This window comes from Molossus molossus, unplaced genomic scaffold (assembly GCF_014108415.1).
Source record: "Molossus molossus isolate mMolMol1 unplaced genomic scaffold, mMolMol1.p scaffold_m16_p_2, whole genome shotgun sequence".
In the NCBI taxonomy this organism is placed as follows: Eukaryota; Metazoa; Chordata; class Mammalia; order Chiroptera; family Molossidae; genus Molossus; species Molossus molossus.
Genome location: NW_023425355.1, coordinates 106,258,394 through 106,273,633, shown reverse-complemented (window position 1 = coordinate 106,273,633; position 15,240 = coordinate 106,258,394). Strand labels below are relative to the sequence as shown.

The following is a 15,240-nucleotide window of genomic DNA, read 5'->3' as shown; positions in this document are numbered from 1 at the left end:
TCCATTGGTTATGCATATATGCATATAAATTCTTTAGTTTATCTCTTCCCTACCACCCCCCCACCCCTCTCCTCTGAGGTTTGTCAGTCTGTACCCTACTTCTATGTCTCTGGCCTATTTTGTTCATCAGCTGATTTTGTTCATTACACAAATAAGTGAGATCATGTGATATTTGTCTTTCTCTGATTGGCTTGTTTCGCTTAGCATAATACTCTCCAGGTCCCTCCATGGCATAGTATTCCATTGTGTAAATGTACCACCGTTTTTTTTATCCACTCATCTATTGATGGACACTTGGGCTGTTTCCAGATCTTAGCTATTGTAAATAGTGCTGGTATGATCATAGGGGTACATATATTCTTTCTGATTGGTGTTTCAGGCTTCTTAGGATATATCCCTAGAGGTGGGATCACTGGGTCAAATGGCAGTTCAAATTTTAATTTTTTGAGGAAACACCATATTATTTTCCTCAGTGGTTGCACCAGTCTGCATTCCCACCAGCAGTGTATTGGAGTCTCCTTTTCTCCATACCCTTGCCAACACTTGTTTAATGATTTGTTGATGCCAGCCATTCTGGCAGGTGTGAGGTGATACCTCATAGTTGTTTTAATTTGCATCTCTCTGATGAGTGTTGTTGAGCACTTTTTCATATGTCTCTTGGCCATTTGTATGTCCTGTTTGGAGAGGTGTCTATTTAGGTCCTCTGCCCATTTTTTAATTGAATTTTGTCTTCTTTGTGTTGAGTTGTGTATGAGTACTCTATATGTATTGGAAATTAACCCCTTATCTGATGTATCGTTGGCAATTATGCTCTCCCATATAGTGGGTTCCCTTTCCATTTTGATGGTTGTTTCTTTTTTTTTTAATCCTCACCCGAGGACATTTTTTCCATATTTTGTTCAGATAGAGAGAGAGAGAGAGAGAGAGAGAGAGAGAGACATCGACATGAAAGGGACACATCGAGTGGCTGCCACCCACACGACCCAACCAGGGCCGGAAACAAACTGCAAACAAGGTACGTGCCCCTAGCTGGAACCGAACCCGGGTCTCTCTGGACCGCAGGCCAGTGCTCTAACTGCTGAGCCAAACCAGCCCGAGTGATGGTTGTTTCTTTTTTTTTTTTATCCTCACCTGAGGACATTCTTCCATTTTTTGTACAGACAGAGTGGGAGGGAGAGAGAGAGAGAGGGAAACATCGATGTGAAAGGGACACATCGAGTGGCTGCCACCCTCACGACCAACCAGGGCCGGGGACAAACTGCAACCAAGGTACATGCCCTTAGCGGGAACCGAACCCAGGTCTCTCCGGACCGCAGGCGGGTGCTCTAACCGCTGAGCCAAACCGGCCAGGGCTGGTTGTTTCTTTAACAGAGCAGAAGCTTTTTAGTTTGATGTAGTCCCATTTATTAATTTTTTCCTTTGTTTCTCTTGCCTTAGGCGTTGTATCGGTGAAAATTCTGCTGTGCATGATGTCTGAAATTTTGTTGCCTACATTTTCTTCTAGGATTTTTATGGATTCATGAGTCACATTTAAGTCTTTTATCCATTTTGAGCTTATTTTTGTGTATGGTGTAAGTTGGTGGTCTAGTTTCATTTTTTTTGCATGTAGCTGTCCATTTTTCCCAACACCATTTATTAAGAGGCTGTCTTTATTCCATTGTATGCTCTTGCCTCCTTTGTCAAATATTAATTGAGCATAAAGTCTTGGGTCAATTTCTGGGTTATTTGTTCTGTTTCATTGATCTATATGCTTGCTCTTGTGCCAGTACCTGGCTGTTTTTATTACAATGGCTTTGTAGTACAACCTGATATCCAGTATTGTATTCCCTCCTATTTTGTTATTCCTTTTCAAGATTGCTGTGGCTATTCAGGGTCTTTTTTTGGTTCCATATAAACTTTTGGAGTATTTGTTCTAGTTCTGTGAAATATGTCGTTGGTATTTTAATGGGAATTGCATGGAATCTATCGATTGCTTTGGGTAGTATGGACATTTTAATGATGTTAATTCTTCCAATCCATGAACAAGGTATATGCTTCCACTTTTTTTTTTTTATATCTTCCTCTATTTCTTTTTTCCTTTTTTTTTATTTTTTTATTTTTATCCTCACCCGAGGACATTTTTTGTTCAGGTACAGTGGGAGGGAGAGAGAGGAAGAGAGAGAGAGAGAAACATTGATGTGAAAGGGATACATCGAGTGGCTGCCACCCGCACGACCGACCAGGGCCGGGGACAAACTGCAACCAAGGCACATGCCCTTAGCGGGAACCGAACCCACGTCTCTCGGGACCGCAGGCTGATGCTCTAACCGCTGAGCAAAACCGGCCAGGGCTCTATTTCTTTTTTCAATGTCCTGTAGTTTTCTGTGAACAAGTCCTTCTTTGGTTAAGTTTATTCCTAGGTATCTTAACTTTTTTTTTTTTTTTTTTTTGCTGCAGTGGTAAATGGGATTGTTTTTGTCGTTTCTCTTTCTGTGAGTCTACGGCCATACTATCCAGAACATGCCCCATCTTGTCTGATAAGCTTTTCTACACACAAAAAAGAAATCTCAATATTTCTCATATTTATTTAACAGTATACTAAAACTATTACAGTAGTTCTATTTTTCATTTCTCTCTACATTTGTAACCAACAGTAAGAGACTTTCTGATTTTTTGACCACAATGTTTAAAGACATAGAAAAATTATAATTTTTTCTATTAATTATTAAGATTGCTTTTCACAGTTTCTGTGCTCACTGTCACTTTTATGGTCCCACACTGCTGTGCGAAGTGGAACTGTGTATACTTTGCAAGCAGCTTTACAAGTAAATTTGAAGACCTGGATAAGATAGATAACTTCTGTCCAGCCGGTGTGGTTCACTCATGCACCAAGAGGTCGCCGATTTGGTTCCCAGTCAGGACACATGCCCAGGTTGTGGGCCTGATCACCAGTGGGGGGCATGCAGGAGGCAGCCAATCGATGTTCTCTCTCATTGATGTTTCTATCTCTCCCTCTCCCTTTCTCTCTCTCTAAAATCAATAAAGGAAAAAAAATTGTTTGAAAGAAGATAACTTCTTATGGAAATACAAATTACCAAAATTGACTTCATTAGAGGTCGAAAGCTTAAAGAGATAAATTTCAAAAAAGAAAAAAAAAAAGGTTATTAAGGAACTGCCCCACAAAAAAAACCCCACCAAGTTCAGATGATTTCATAGGGACCAGATAGTCCCAGTAAATTTTAGATTATTCTATAGCATTGTAACAAAAAGAAAATTTCCTAATCTTTTTTATGAAGCATGCATAACACTAAACCTTTTTTTGTTGTTGTTATTCCTCATCCGAGAGTATATTTCCTTTGATTTTTAGAGAGTGAGGAAGAGAGGGATAGAGAGAGTGAAAAATCTATGTGATAGAGACACATGGATTAGTTGCCTTCCGCACAACTCTGGCTGGGGCTAGGGATCGAACCTGCAACCCAGGTACGTGCCCCTGATCAGAATCGAACCCAAAACCCTTTGGTCCACAAGCCAACACTCAAACCACAGAGCCAAATCAGCCAGGGCATAACACCAAACCTTAAGGACAATACAAAAAAGATAACTGCAGATAAATATCACTCATGGATATGATACAGAAATATTTAATAAAATGTTAGAAAACAGCATACAATACCATATTCAGAAAATAATTTTTCATAACCAAATGACATTCATTCTAGAAATGAAAGTTTATTTCAGTATTGAATCTAATATTATCATACAGCAATATTAATATATCTGAGGGAAAATTATATAATTATTTTCATATACACTGAAGAAGCCTTTAATAATATTCAATACTTGGTGATTATAAAACAGTCAAAAATAGAACTGTAAGATACTGTCTTTATTATTGTTTTAATTTTTTTATTTATTTATTTTTATCCTCACACAAGGACATTTTTACATTCATCTTCAGATAGAGTTGGAGGGAGAAAGGGAGGAAGAGAGAGAAACATTGATGTGAGAGAGACATATTAAGTGGCTGCCACCCACATGACCCCAACCGGGGCCGGGGACAAACTGCAACCGAAGTACGTGCCCTTAGCAGCAACTGGACCTGGGCCTCTCTGGTCCGCGGGCCGACGCTCTAACTGCTGAGCCAAACTGGCCGGGGCAAGATACTTTCTTTTTTGTTTGTTTGTTTTTTTATTTATTTTTATTTTTTTTAATTTTATTTATTTTATTTTTTTAAATTATTTATTTATTTTTTTGTTACAGATATATTACCTTTTTTACCCCATTGGCACCCCCCTCCCCACCCCACTCCCGCCCCGTCCCCGGCTTAGTTGTCCATGTCCATTGGTCATGCATACATGCATATAAGTTCTGTGGTTTATCTCTCCCCCCCCCCCCACACCCTCTTCTGAGGGATGTCAGTCTGTGCCCTACTTCCATGTTTCTGGGTCTACTGTATTCCTCAGACTGTTATGTTCATTATATTCCGTATATAAGTGAGATCATGTGGTATTTGTCTTTTTCTGCTTGGCTTATTTCACTTAGGATAATACTTTCCAGGTCCCTCCATGTCGTCTCAAAGGATAAGAGATCTTTCTTTCTTACCGCTGCATCGTACTACATTGTACCACAGCTTTTTTATCCATTCATCTACTGATGGACACTTGGGCTGTTTCCAGATCTTAGCTATTGTAAATAGTGCTGCTATGAACATGGGGGCACATATATTCTTCCTGATTGGTGTTTCAGGCTGCTTAGGGTATATTCCTAGAAGTGGGATCACTGGGTCAAATGGAAGTTCAATTTTTAATTTTTTGAGGTAACACCATATTGTTTTCCACAGCAGCTGCACCAGTCTGCATTCCCACCGGCAGTGTATTAGAGTCCCCTTTTCTCCACACCCTCTCCAACACTTGTTGTTTGATACTTTCTTAACATTATGAAATATATGCAGTGTAGTCCTCAACCTAGTATCTTATTTTTTTTTAATATGGAACGCTTCACGAATTTGCATGTCATCCTTGTGCAGGAGCCATGCTAATCTTCTCTGTATCGTTCCAATTTCAGTATATGTGCTGCCGAAGCGAGCACAACCTAGTATCTTACTTAATGAGACATCTTTCCTAATTTTAGGAAGAAAATATGCCCTATCCCCATTACTATTTCAAATATTAATATAGGTATTAGCCAATGGAATTAAACGAGAAAACAATTAGAAACAGACTAGGTAAAGAAGATGCAAAACCCTCTCTATTTTCAGATGATATGATAGTATATCTGGAAAACTATAGGAAAAATCAATGATAAAACCAAGGCAATAGGAGAATTGAGTAAGATAGCAGGATATGAAATTAACATAAAATCAATAGCTTTTATAATCAGGTAGAAGATATAAACATGCCTGAGACATATAGGAATATAGGAAATTAAGGAAGTACTCCAAAAAGTATGGGACGTATTGAAATTGCCAATCTGAAAGTGCTTCCAATTACCAAAGGTGGTAAAATTTCAGCAACAATAAATAATAACACTGAATTATAACCCAAAGAATAAAATAGGTATCCATGAATCTATAATGATATAAATAAATAAAAAGATAAATGGGGGAGAAAAGGGCAGTGGATACTAAAATTAGCAAATGCCAATTTGAGAAGAAACAGGATACCTTTTTTGTTTTGTTTTATTGTTGACAGTATTACAGATATCCCCCAATTTCTCCTCCTTTGCCCACCTCCACCCAGCCCCTACTCCACCCCAGGCCTTTACCACATTATTTTCTGTGTCCATGGTCTATGCATATATTTATGTTCTTTATTAATCTCTTTCAGTCCCCTCCCCCACCCTCCGCTCTGAGTCTGTCAGTCTGTTCCATGTATCCATACCTCTGGTCCTGATGTGGAAACAGGATGTTTTTATAACCAGTGTCTCCTCTAAGATATTTGTTAATTACAAAGGAAAATATAATAACCTAACAGTGGAGAAAACCAGCAAGATGCTACCTTAACCAAGTGATCAAGTTTAACATCATCACTAATAAGACATTGGCGTCCAGCCAGTGTGGATCAGTGGTTGAGCATTGACCAATGCACCAAGAGGTCACTGGTTCGATTCCCATCAGGGCACATGCCCAGATTGTGGGCCAAATCCCCAGTGGAGGGCATGCAGGAGGCGGCCAGTCAGTGTTCTCACTCATCAGTGTTTCCATCTCTCTCTCTCCCTCTCCCTTCCTCTCTCTCTAAAAATCATTAAAGAAAAAAAATAAAAAATTGAAAAATGACTGGCATTACATATCTCTGATACAATGGAATGAGAAGGGCATGGCATAATTTCTGTGTATTTTGCCAAAAATTTAGTAGCCTCAGTCTAATTATGAGAAAACATCACACAAATTCAAATTGTGGGGACATTCTATCAAATACATGACCACTATTCTTCAAAAGTGTCAGGGTCTAGAAAGACTGAGAAACTCACAAATGGGAGAATACTAAGGAGACATAACAACTAATTGTGATGTGGGATTCTGGAAAGTCTAAAATTATTTCTGAGTAAATAAAAAATAAGTTGATGGCTAAATAAACTATTGTAAGTTATCAGAGGATACTTGTTGCTGAATTTTAGAGAGTTTAGGATTGTTTGTTTTATACAAACTGTTTTAGAGTAACCTATATTGTTCATTAAAATTCAAGGAACCCAAGAAAATAATTCAGAGAGGGCCCCTTTACTCTTTACTAAATCCAGAACAAGCTGGCTTCCCTGTCAGTATGTCAAACCCCTTCCAAATAGTTTACCTGGCCATTTAGGAAGTTCAAGATGTCTCTCTTGTTGAAGTATAGAATTGGTGGGGGTGGTCTTTTAAAAATAGCATTAAATGGGTTTAGTTCCTTCATGATGTGTGCAATGTCTTCCCAGGTATTCCGAAAGGACCTCATCAGTGCCATGAAACTTTCAGATTCTCACCACATCAATCCTGACAGCTATTACCTCTTTACGGATACATGGAAAGAAGAGTGGGAAAAGGGTGTCCAGGTACCAGCCAGTCCAGATACTCTTCCACAGCCTTCCCTCAGGTATTTGTATGCTTACATCTTTAACTTGGAGAATGAATATTCTTATGGTTATCTGGGTGCTGCTTGGGAGAGACTTTGAGTGGCTAATTACACATTTATAATACAAAGTCAGCCCTGGCCGGTTTGGCTCAGCGGTTAGAGCGTCGGCCTGCGGTCCTGAGAGACCCGGGTTCGGTTCCCGCTAAGGGCATGTACCTCGGTTGCAGTGTGTCCCCGGCCCTGGTCGGTTGTGCGGGTGGCAACCACTCGATGTGTCCCTTCACATCGATGTTTCTCTCTCTCTGTTCCTCTCTCTCCCTCCCACTCTACCTGAACAAAAAATGGAAAAATGTCCTCGGTTGAGGATTAAAAAAAAAAAAAAAAAACAAAGTCACATACCATGTTCACCAGTTCATTCAGATCAGTGGCAGAGTAAACCCGACTAGGATAGGTTAGTAGTTAAAGGAAAGCTTATTTATTTAGGGATAAAATATATGCCCATTTACAGGATAAAACTGCTTGAGGTCCAATCTGAAATGTAAGATTTTGGAGACCAGGATTTCCAGGTCTGACTCAAAAATCAGTAGTATTTATTAGTCTTTGAAGAGAAACAGAGCGTTAATTACATAACCCTATTAATACATAACCCCATGAGAGGTTGTTTCATTATAATAGGGACCTTGTAGTGATAGCATCTATAAATAGAAGGCCAAAACATTTAGAATTTGTAAAATGCATAAACACAAATGAAAGGGGACAGCTGTAATAATTGGATTGACTGTATGCACATAGCCTTCATTTGCAAAGACTTGAGAAGAAAGTTTAAGTAGAAGAGGATTTGGGTTTTGTGGAAAGGGAAGAGGTCATTTCAGCCAGAGAAAATAGTAAGTTCAGTTCCTCAAGAGTAATGACTGGTTTTGGAAGCCATTTTTTCTTAACTGGTCTTTGTGTTCCCAGTGCTTTGCTCAAAGGCTGGCATGAAATAAAATGCTTGGTATATGTTTGAGTGAGTGAGTGAAGGACAGGAGGGAAGGGAAGGGAAGGTATAGCAACAGATTAAGGGGCTGGTGGGACCTCTTGGTTACTATGAGAAATTATACATCCCATTGTACATCTATCTATTTCTAGTACATATTATTTTCTTAAAAGGCAGAGATCACATTCTTAAAAGGCAGAGATTGTCTGTCCCTAGCACCAGGTTCTTAGGTTCTAGTGGTACTCCAGAAGAAATGCTTGTTGGATCCCTTCTAGAAACCCAAGCAAGCCCGGGCTGCCCCACCCACAGAGAGACTGTCTCTGTTAAAGAAAGCTCTAGTCTTTCCCAACACACATCCTGAGCTTTACTAGCCTATCATCATTTACACCATTTCCTGCCTTCTAAAAATCAGAACAGCATTATGAATGAACACAAGAGTCAGGCATTTTAGATCTCACCTTGATCAAAGAAAATTAATAAATGCAGTACCAAGATGACAGATATTAGAATTGTCCAACAAAGATTTAGAAGCAGCCATTATAAAAATGCTGCTGTCCTGGCCGGTTTGCTCAGTGGTTAGAGTGTTGGCCTGTGGTCCGGAGAGACCCCGGGTTCGGTTCCTGCTAAGGGCACGTACCTCTGTTGTGGTTTGTTGCCAGCCCTGGCTGGGTCATGCGGGTGGCAACCACTTGATGTGTCCCTTTCACATCGATGTTTCTCTCTCTCTCCCTCCCTCCCACTGTATCTGAACAAAAAAATGGAAAAATGTCCTCAGGTGAGGATAAAAAAATAAATAAATAAAAATAAAGTGTACTCTTTAAAAAAATAATAATAATGACCATTTCACAGAAGCATCTTTTTGTTTCTTAATTTATTTCTGCTCTTATCTATTAATTCTTCTGCTTGCTTTGGGTTTATTTTGCTGTTCTTGAACTAGTTTCTTGAGTTGGGAGCTTATTAGCTTATTGATTTGAGACTTTCTCTCTTTTCCAGTGTAAGCATTTAGTGTTATAAATTTCCTTTTCAACACTGCGTTAGCTGTGTCCCACAAATTTTGATGTTATGTTAATCATTTTCATTTATTTTTAACGTATTTCCCCCTTAAGACTTCATCTTTCTTTTTTTTTCTCCCCCCAAGACTTCTTTATTTTAGAAGCGTGGTTTTTAGTTTCCTAGTATGTGTATGTTTTCTTATTATCTTTTTGTTACTGATTTCTAGTTTTGATTCATTTTTTTTTTTTTTTTATCCTCACCCGAGGACATTTTTCCATTTTTCGTTCGGGTAGAGTGGGAGGAAGAGAGAGGAACAGAGAGAGAGAGAGAAACATCGATGTGAAAGGAACACATCGAGTGGCTGCCACCCACACATCCAACCAGGGCCGGGGACAAACTGCAACCGAGGTTCGCGCCCCTAGCGGGAACCGAACCCGGGTCTCTCAGGACCGCAGGCCGACGCTCTAACCGCTGAACCAAACCAGCCATGGCTTGATTCATTTTTAATTAGAGAACACACTGTATAATTCCAATTGGTTTAAATTTTTGAGGTTTATTTTATGGCCCAGGATATGGTCTATCATGGTACATGTTTATGGGTACTTGAAAACAATGCATATGCTGCTGCTCTTGGGAGTAGTGTTCTATACATGTTAATTTGATCCTGTTAGTTGATGGTGTTCAGTTCTTCTGTATCCTTGATGATTTTCTATCCTATCAATTACTGAGAGAGGTTGAAGACTTCATATGTAATTGGGAAGTTGTTTATTTCTCCTATCAGTTCAATCAGTTTTTGTTTCACTAATTTTTCAGCACTGTTTATTTGGTGCATATACATTTATGATTGGTATGTTTTCTTGGTGGATTGATCCTTTTATAATACGGTCCCTCTTCATCTCTGGTCTTTTTTTTTTTGCTATGAAGTCTACTTAATCTGATATTAATATAGTCATTCCTTTACTCTTTTGAGTACTGTTTGCATTATATAGCTTTCTCCTTTATTTTAATTTCTACTTACTTATATGCTTATATTTTAAGTGTGTTTTTTGTAGACAGCATATATTTAGGTAGTGCTTTTTAATCCACTCTGCTAATCACTGTCTTTTAAGGGATTTAGACCATTAACACTTAATCTTCATTTTATTTTATTCTAGTGTGTGTGTTCTGTTTTTTATTTCTGTTTTCTTTTTTCTCTCTTCCTGCGGGTTACCTAAACAAATTACCACAACTCACCCACAGTGAAATATATCATTCGAGTAGTCCATAACTGTTAATGAAATTGAATTTTTAATTAACAACTCTCACTAAAAATACCTCCAGGCCCAGAGGTTTTTCTGGAAATTTTCACCAAACAGTTAAAGAAGTAAAAAGTGATAATACTGGAAGAGAATTTTAAATTAAACTAAATGTAGTTATAAAATAATTAGCTGAGTGTGGATATACTTGTTGAGAGGCTCTAGATATGCAGCCAAAGGAAGTTAGTGAAGGTGAACTTATGGACATACATAAAGTGACTAGTGAAAAGAATGAAGTCCCAGAGAAAATGGTGCCAGCAAAAATCTGCACATTGAAGGACCTCTCAGGAATATTTTACAACATTGAAAGCACAAAAGACCAAATGTTAGAAACTGATCTAAATTTAGAAGGAAGTATAACAATTTCTCAAGGCATAAAAATGACATTTGCTCTTTATCTTAAGTTATGTGATGAAAAGAAGTCAAGCCCTGGCCGGTTTGGCTCAGTGGTTAGAGCGTCGGCCTGCGGACCAGAGAGTCCCGGGTTCGGTTTCTGCTAAGAGCACATACCTTGGTTACAGTTTGTCCCTGCCTCAGTTGGGGTCGTGTGGGTGGCAACCACTCAATGTGTCTCTCTCACATTGATGTTTCTCTCTCTCTCTTCCTCCCTCTCTCCCTCCCACTCTATCTGAAGATACTGTAAATGCAAAAAAAAAGTCCTCGGGTGAGGATTAAAAAAAGAAAAGTCAAGCACTGTATTCTTGATAAGTTCTTATAAAGAACAGTTTAAATTCTCAGTGTATACAATTATAGTGTATTAAATACACATTTGTTTTACTATTTTTTATTTTCCTATATATTTATAGCCAACAATAAGCGGTTTTTCAATGTTTTTTTTTCCTTTTTTTTTTTTTTTGGTTTTTCAATGTTTTGACAAAAATTTTAAGGCTCACTGAACAATCATAATTTTTCCCATTGTTTATTAAGATTGCTTTTCACAGTTTCAGCTTACACAGTCATTTTACAGTACCATACCACTGTACAAAAGCAAGGACTACCTGTAATCTTTAATAACAGCAGATCAGTAGTTTTTTGGAAGGGGACAGTGAAGCAGAAGGGCACAAGGAAACTTTTGGAGGCGATTGGATATATTCATTATGTTGGCTGTAGTCTATATGTATGCCAGAACTTAATAATTTATACATTTAAAATATATGCAGTTTCATGTATGTCACTTATACCCAATAATGTTAATAAAAGTGTGACTTGTAGACATATATATAACATACACACACACACACACACACACACACACACACACACATAATGTGAACCATACTCACATATAAATGGGTAAGAAAATGTGATAGTGGGCACATAAAGGCACAACGGACCAGCGAACATGGCGCTCCGAGCGGCACCTGTACGTGCAGGCCGTGGCCTAGGGCCTGAGGGCGGATGCCATCCAGACCAGCTCCAGTCTGCTCTCGCGCATAAATTCACAGAAAAACATGAATGGATAACAAAATGGTATTGGAACAGTGGGAATCAGCAATTTTGCATAGGAAGCTTTGGGAGATGTTGTTTGCTGTAGTCTGCCTGAAATCGGGACAAAATTGAACAAACAAGATGAGTTTGGTGCTTTGGAAAGTGTGAAAGCTGCTAGTGAACTGTATTCTGTATACTCCTGTCAAGAGAAGTAACTGAAATTAATGAAGCTCTCACAGAAAATCCAGGACTTTTCAACAAATCTTGTTATGAAGATGGTTGGCTGATTGATCAAGGCGACATTGAGTAACCCTTCAGAACTAGATGAACTGATCAGTGAAGAAGCATATGAGAAATACATAAAATCTATTGAGGAGTGAATGAAACTGGAACCCTGCCCCTCCCCCTAAATAAAGTAGTATAAAACAACTTAATCTAGCATAGTTGTCTTAAATTAGTGGTGGATAGATTTAGTAATACTAATGGAAAAAGAAACTACAACAATGCTATTGGATGAAAATAACCCTTAACTTTCTAATAATGGCAGATAAACACAATACGCATCTTTTTCACAACACCCTATGATATTTTTAGCCTAGGCTGTAGTTATAATATTCAGAATTCCTGAAATTATCTGTGGTAAAATCTAGTTAAGAAAATTATATATTTCAAGGATAATATTATTTTAAGCCTTATATAATGCTGTAACTTACTTACATCAGTCTCTGGATTTGGGTCAAAATACTTCATGATCTTTCCACTGGAAATAATGGGCAGTAGAGAAAAGTTTTTGTTAGTTGTTACTGTGTCAGATGACGAACAATGCTGTCAATTTAGCGATATACTGAGTTTGCTGGTTCTATTTTTATACACTAAAGCAGCAGCCTTGCAGTGAAACAAGAAAGTTTAATAATAAAACATTCAACTTCTTCATTAAAAAAAAGAAAAAGAAAGGCACAACGGTGTGTGATTAGAAGAGAAAAGGAAGAAAGACAACAAGATGTGACTATAGATTACCTAACAGCAGAGCCCCTACTGTCAAATAGTAGGTTTTCAATACACATTTATTATTGTAAGGAGAATAAGATAAAGGAGGCAAAGAGGAAAATGGGTGGATGTTAGGAAAGAAAATTGGTGAAGAACCAAAAGACATTATGGTAAGAAAAACAAAGATGAAGATATGAAGGGAAGGGCATAAAAACAAGAAAGATTAAGGAATAATAGCAAATAAGAAGGGCTGAACCTTCCCTTTTAACCACTTGCCGTTCCTATACTAAAAGTAAAAAGATTTTTTCACTTTCTCAAGCACTTGAATGAAAAAGTTTAGTGTATGCCCTGGCCGGTTTGGCTCAGCAGTTAGAGCATCAGCCTGCAGTCCCGAGAGACCCGGGTTCGGTTCCCGCTGAGGGCACGTACCTCAGTTGCAGTTTGTCCCCAGCCCTGGTTGGTTGTGCGGGTGGCAGCCACTCAGTGTGTCCCTTTCACGTCGATGTTTCTCTCTCTGTTCCTCTCTCTCCCTCCCACTCTGCCTGAACAAAAAATGGAAAAATGTCCTCGAGTGAGGATTAAAAAAAGGAAAAAAAAATTTAGTGTAAGTACACATGCACTACAACTGAGTGACATTGTGAATCAATATAGAAAAGGAGGAGGTAGGAAGATTTCACTAAGTTCTTCAGTCAAGTCAAGTTCCAAGTTTGTCATATGACCACCATGCGCTTTCTTAAATGTGCTGCTGTGTTGTTTTTTTAAAATATTTTTTCAAAACTGAGATATAACTTACATATTTTTTTATTGTGATAGAATTCATATACCATGAAAATCACCCTTTTAAATTGCATGGTGGTCCAACCGGTGTTGCTCAATGGTTGAGCATTGACCCATGCACCAGAAGGTCGCCGGTTTGATTCCCGATCAGGACACATGCTCAGGTTGTTGTCCCAATCCCCAGTGGGGGGCATGCAGGAGGCGGCCAATCAGTGTTCTTTCTCATCAATTTTTCTGTCTCTTCCTCTCTCTCTCTAAAATCAATAAAGAAAAAAATTTTTTTAAATATTAGAAATAAATAAATTGCATGGTGGTTTTTAGTATATTCACAGATTTATGAAATTATAACCACTATGTAATTCCAGTTTGAAGGCAAGAAGTCCAAGATCAAGTTGCCATCAGGATTGGTGTCCAGTGAAGCCTCTCAGCCCACTTGTAGACAGCTGCCTTCTCGCTGTATCCTCACAGGGCCTTTCCTCTGTATGCATGCAGAGAGAGAGAGAGATCTGGTATATCTTCCTCTTCTTTTTTTTTCTTTCTTCCTCCTCTTATAAGGATAACCCTTTCAGATTAGGTCCCCACTGTTGTGACCTCACGTAACTTTTATCTCCTTATAGGCCCCATCTCCAAATTCAGTCACACTGGGAGTTAGGGCTTCAACATATTCTTTGGGGAGGGCAACACAATTCAGTCCGTAACAGCCACTAATCTACCTTTTGTCTCTATGGATTTGCCTATTCTAGACATCTCATATAAATGAAATCATACAATCTGTGGCCTCTTGAGTCTGACTTCTTTTACTCAGCATAATGTTTTCAAGGTTCATCCATGTTGTAATGTGTATCAATATTTTGTTACTTTTTTTTTTGTGGTATGTGCCCCTAGCAGGAACCGAACCCGGGACTCTCTGGCCCGCAGGCTGACGCTCAACCGCTGAGCCAAACTGGCCAGGGCAATATTTTGTTACTTTTTATGGCCAAATAATATTTCATTATATGGATATATGCCACATTTTGTTAATCTGTTCATCAATTGATATTTGAGTTGCTTCCATGTTTTGGCTATTATGAATAATGCTGCTATGAACGTTATTGTACAGATTTTTGTGTGGACATATGTTTTCATTTCTCTCGGGTATATACCTAAGAATAGAACCACTGGATCATATGGTAACCATATCCTTACCATTTTGAGGAACTTTTAAACTGTTTTACACAGCATCTTCAACGTTTTACATCCCTACCAGCCATGTACGAGGGTTCCATTTTCTCCATGTCCTCACCAACGCTTGTTATTATCTATCTCTCTTAGCAGGTATGAAGTGTATCTCAGTGAGGTTTTTATTTTTCATTTGCCTGATGGCTAATGATATCAAGCATCAATTCTTCATGTGCTTATTAGCCATTTATATATTCTTTTTGGAAGAGCGCTTTTCTACTTTAATACAAAAAGAAGCCTTTAAGTGGTCCAAAAATACACAATTGAGCTTTTTTTCTCTTCCTGTGAATTGTTACTGTTCAAACAACCAAAGTGAATCATCTCAGTTCACTTCTTCATGTTCCATCACATTCACTTTAGAATGCATGCTCTTGGCTACTAAAAATCTGACCCTTTAGTAAACAGGGAGAAAAAGTCCCCGGATCAGTAGTTTCAGAATGTCCCATTTTTTTATATTGCATCTCTGCATAGTTCCTATATACAGGGTGAGGCAAAAGTAGGATTAGAGTTGGTCGTATGGAAAATAACACAATAATGAATAAAT

General features: G+C 38.4%; 1 protein-coding gene and 1 non-coding gene across 3 annotated transcripts in view; one reads left to right on the top strand and one right to left on the bottom strand.

Moving 5' to 3' along the window:
- Positions 1-15,240, top strand: part of JADE3 (jade family PHD finger 3) — a 153,473-nt gene that overhangs the window by 92,917 nt on the left and 45,316 nt on the right. For both annotated transcript variants that reach the window (XM_036270613.1, XM_036270612.1), the window contains one exon: positions 6,886-7,043. In XM_036270613.1, coding sequence (XP_036126506.1) covers positions 6,886-7,043 — 158 coding nt within the window. The remainder of the gene's footprint in view (positions 1-6,885; positions 7,044-15,240) is intronic.
- LOC118636726 lies at positions 4,961-5,067 on the bottom strand. The gene has a single exon (XR_004960713.1). It is a non-coding gene; the product is annotated as a U6 spliceosomal RNA (small nuclear RNA).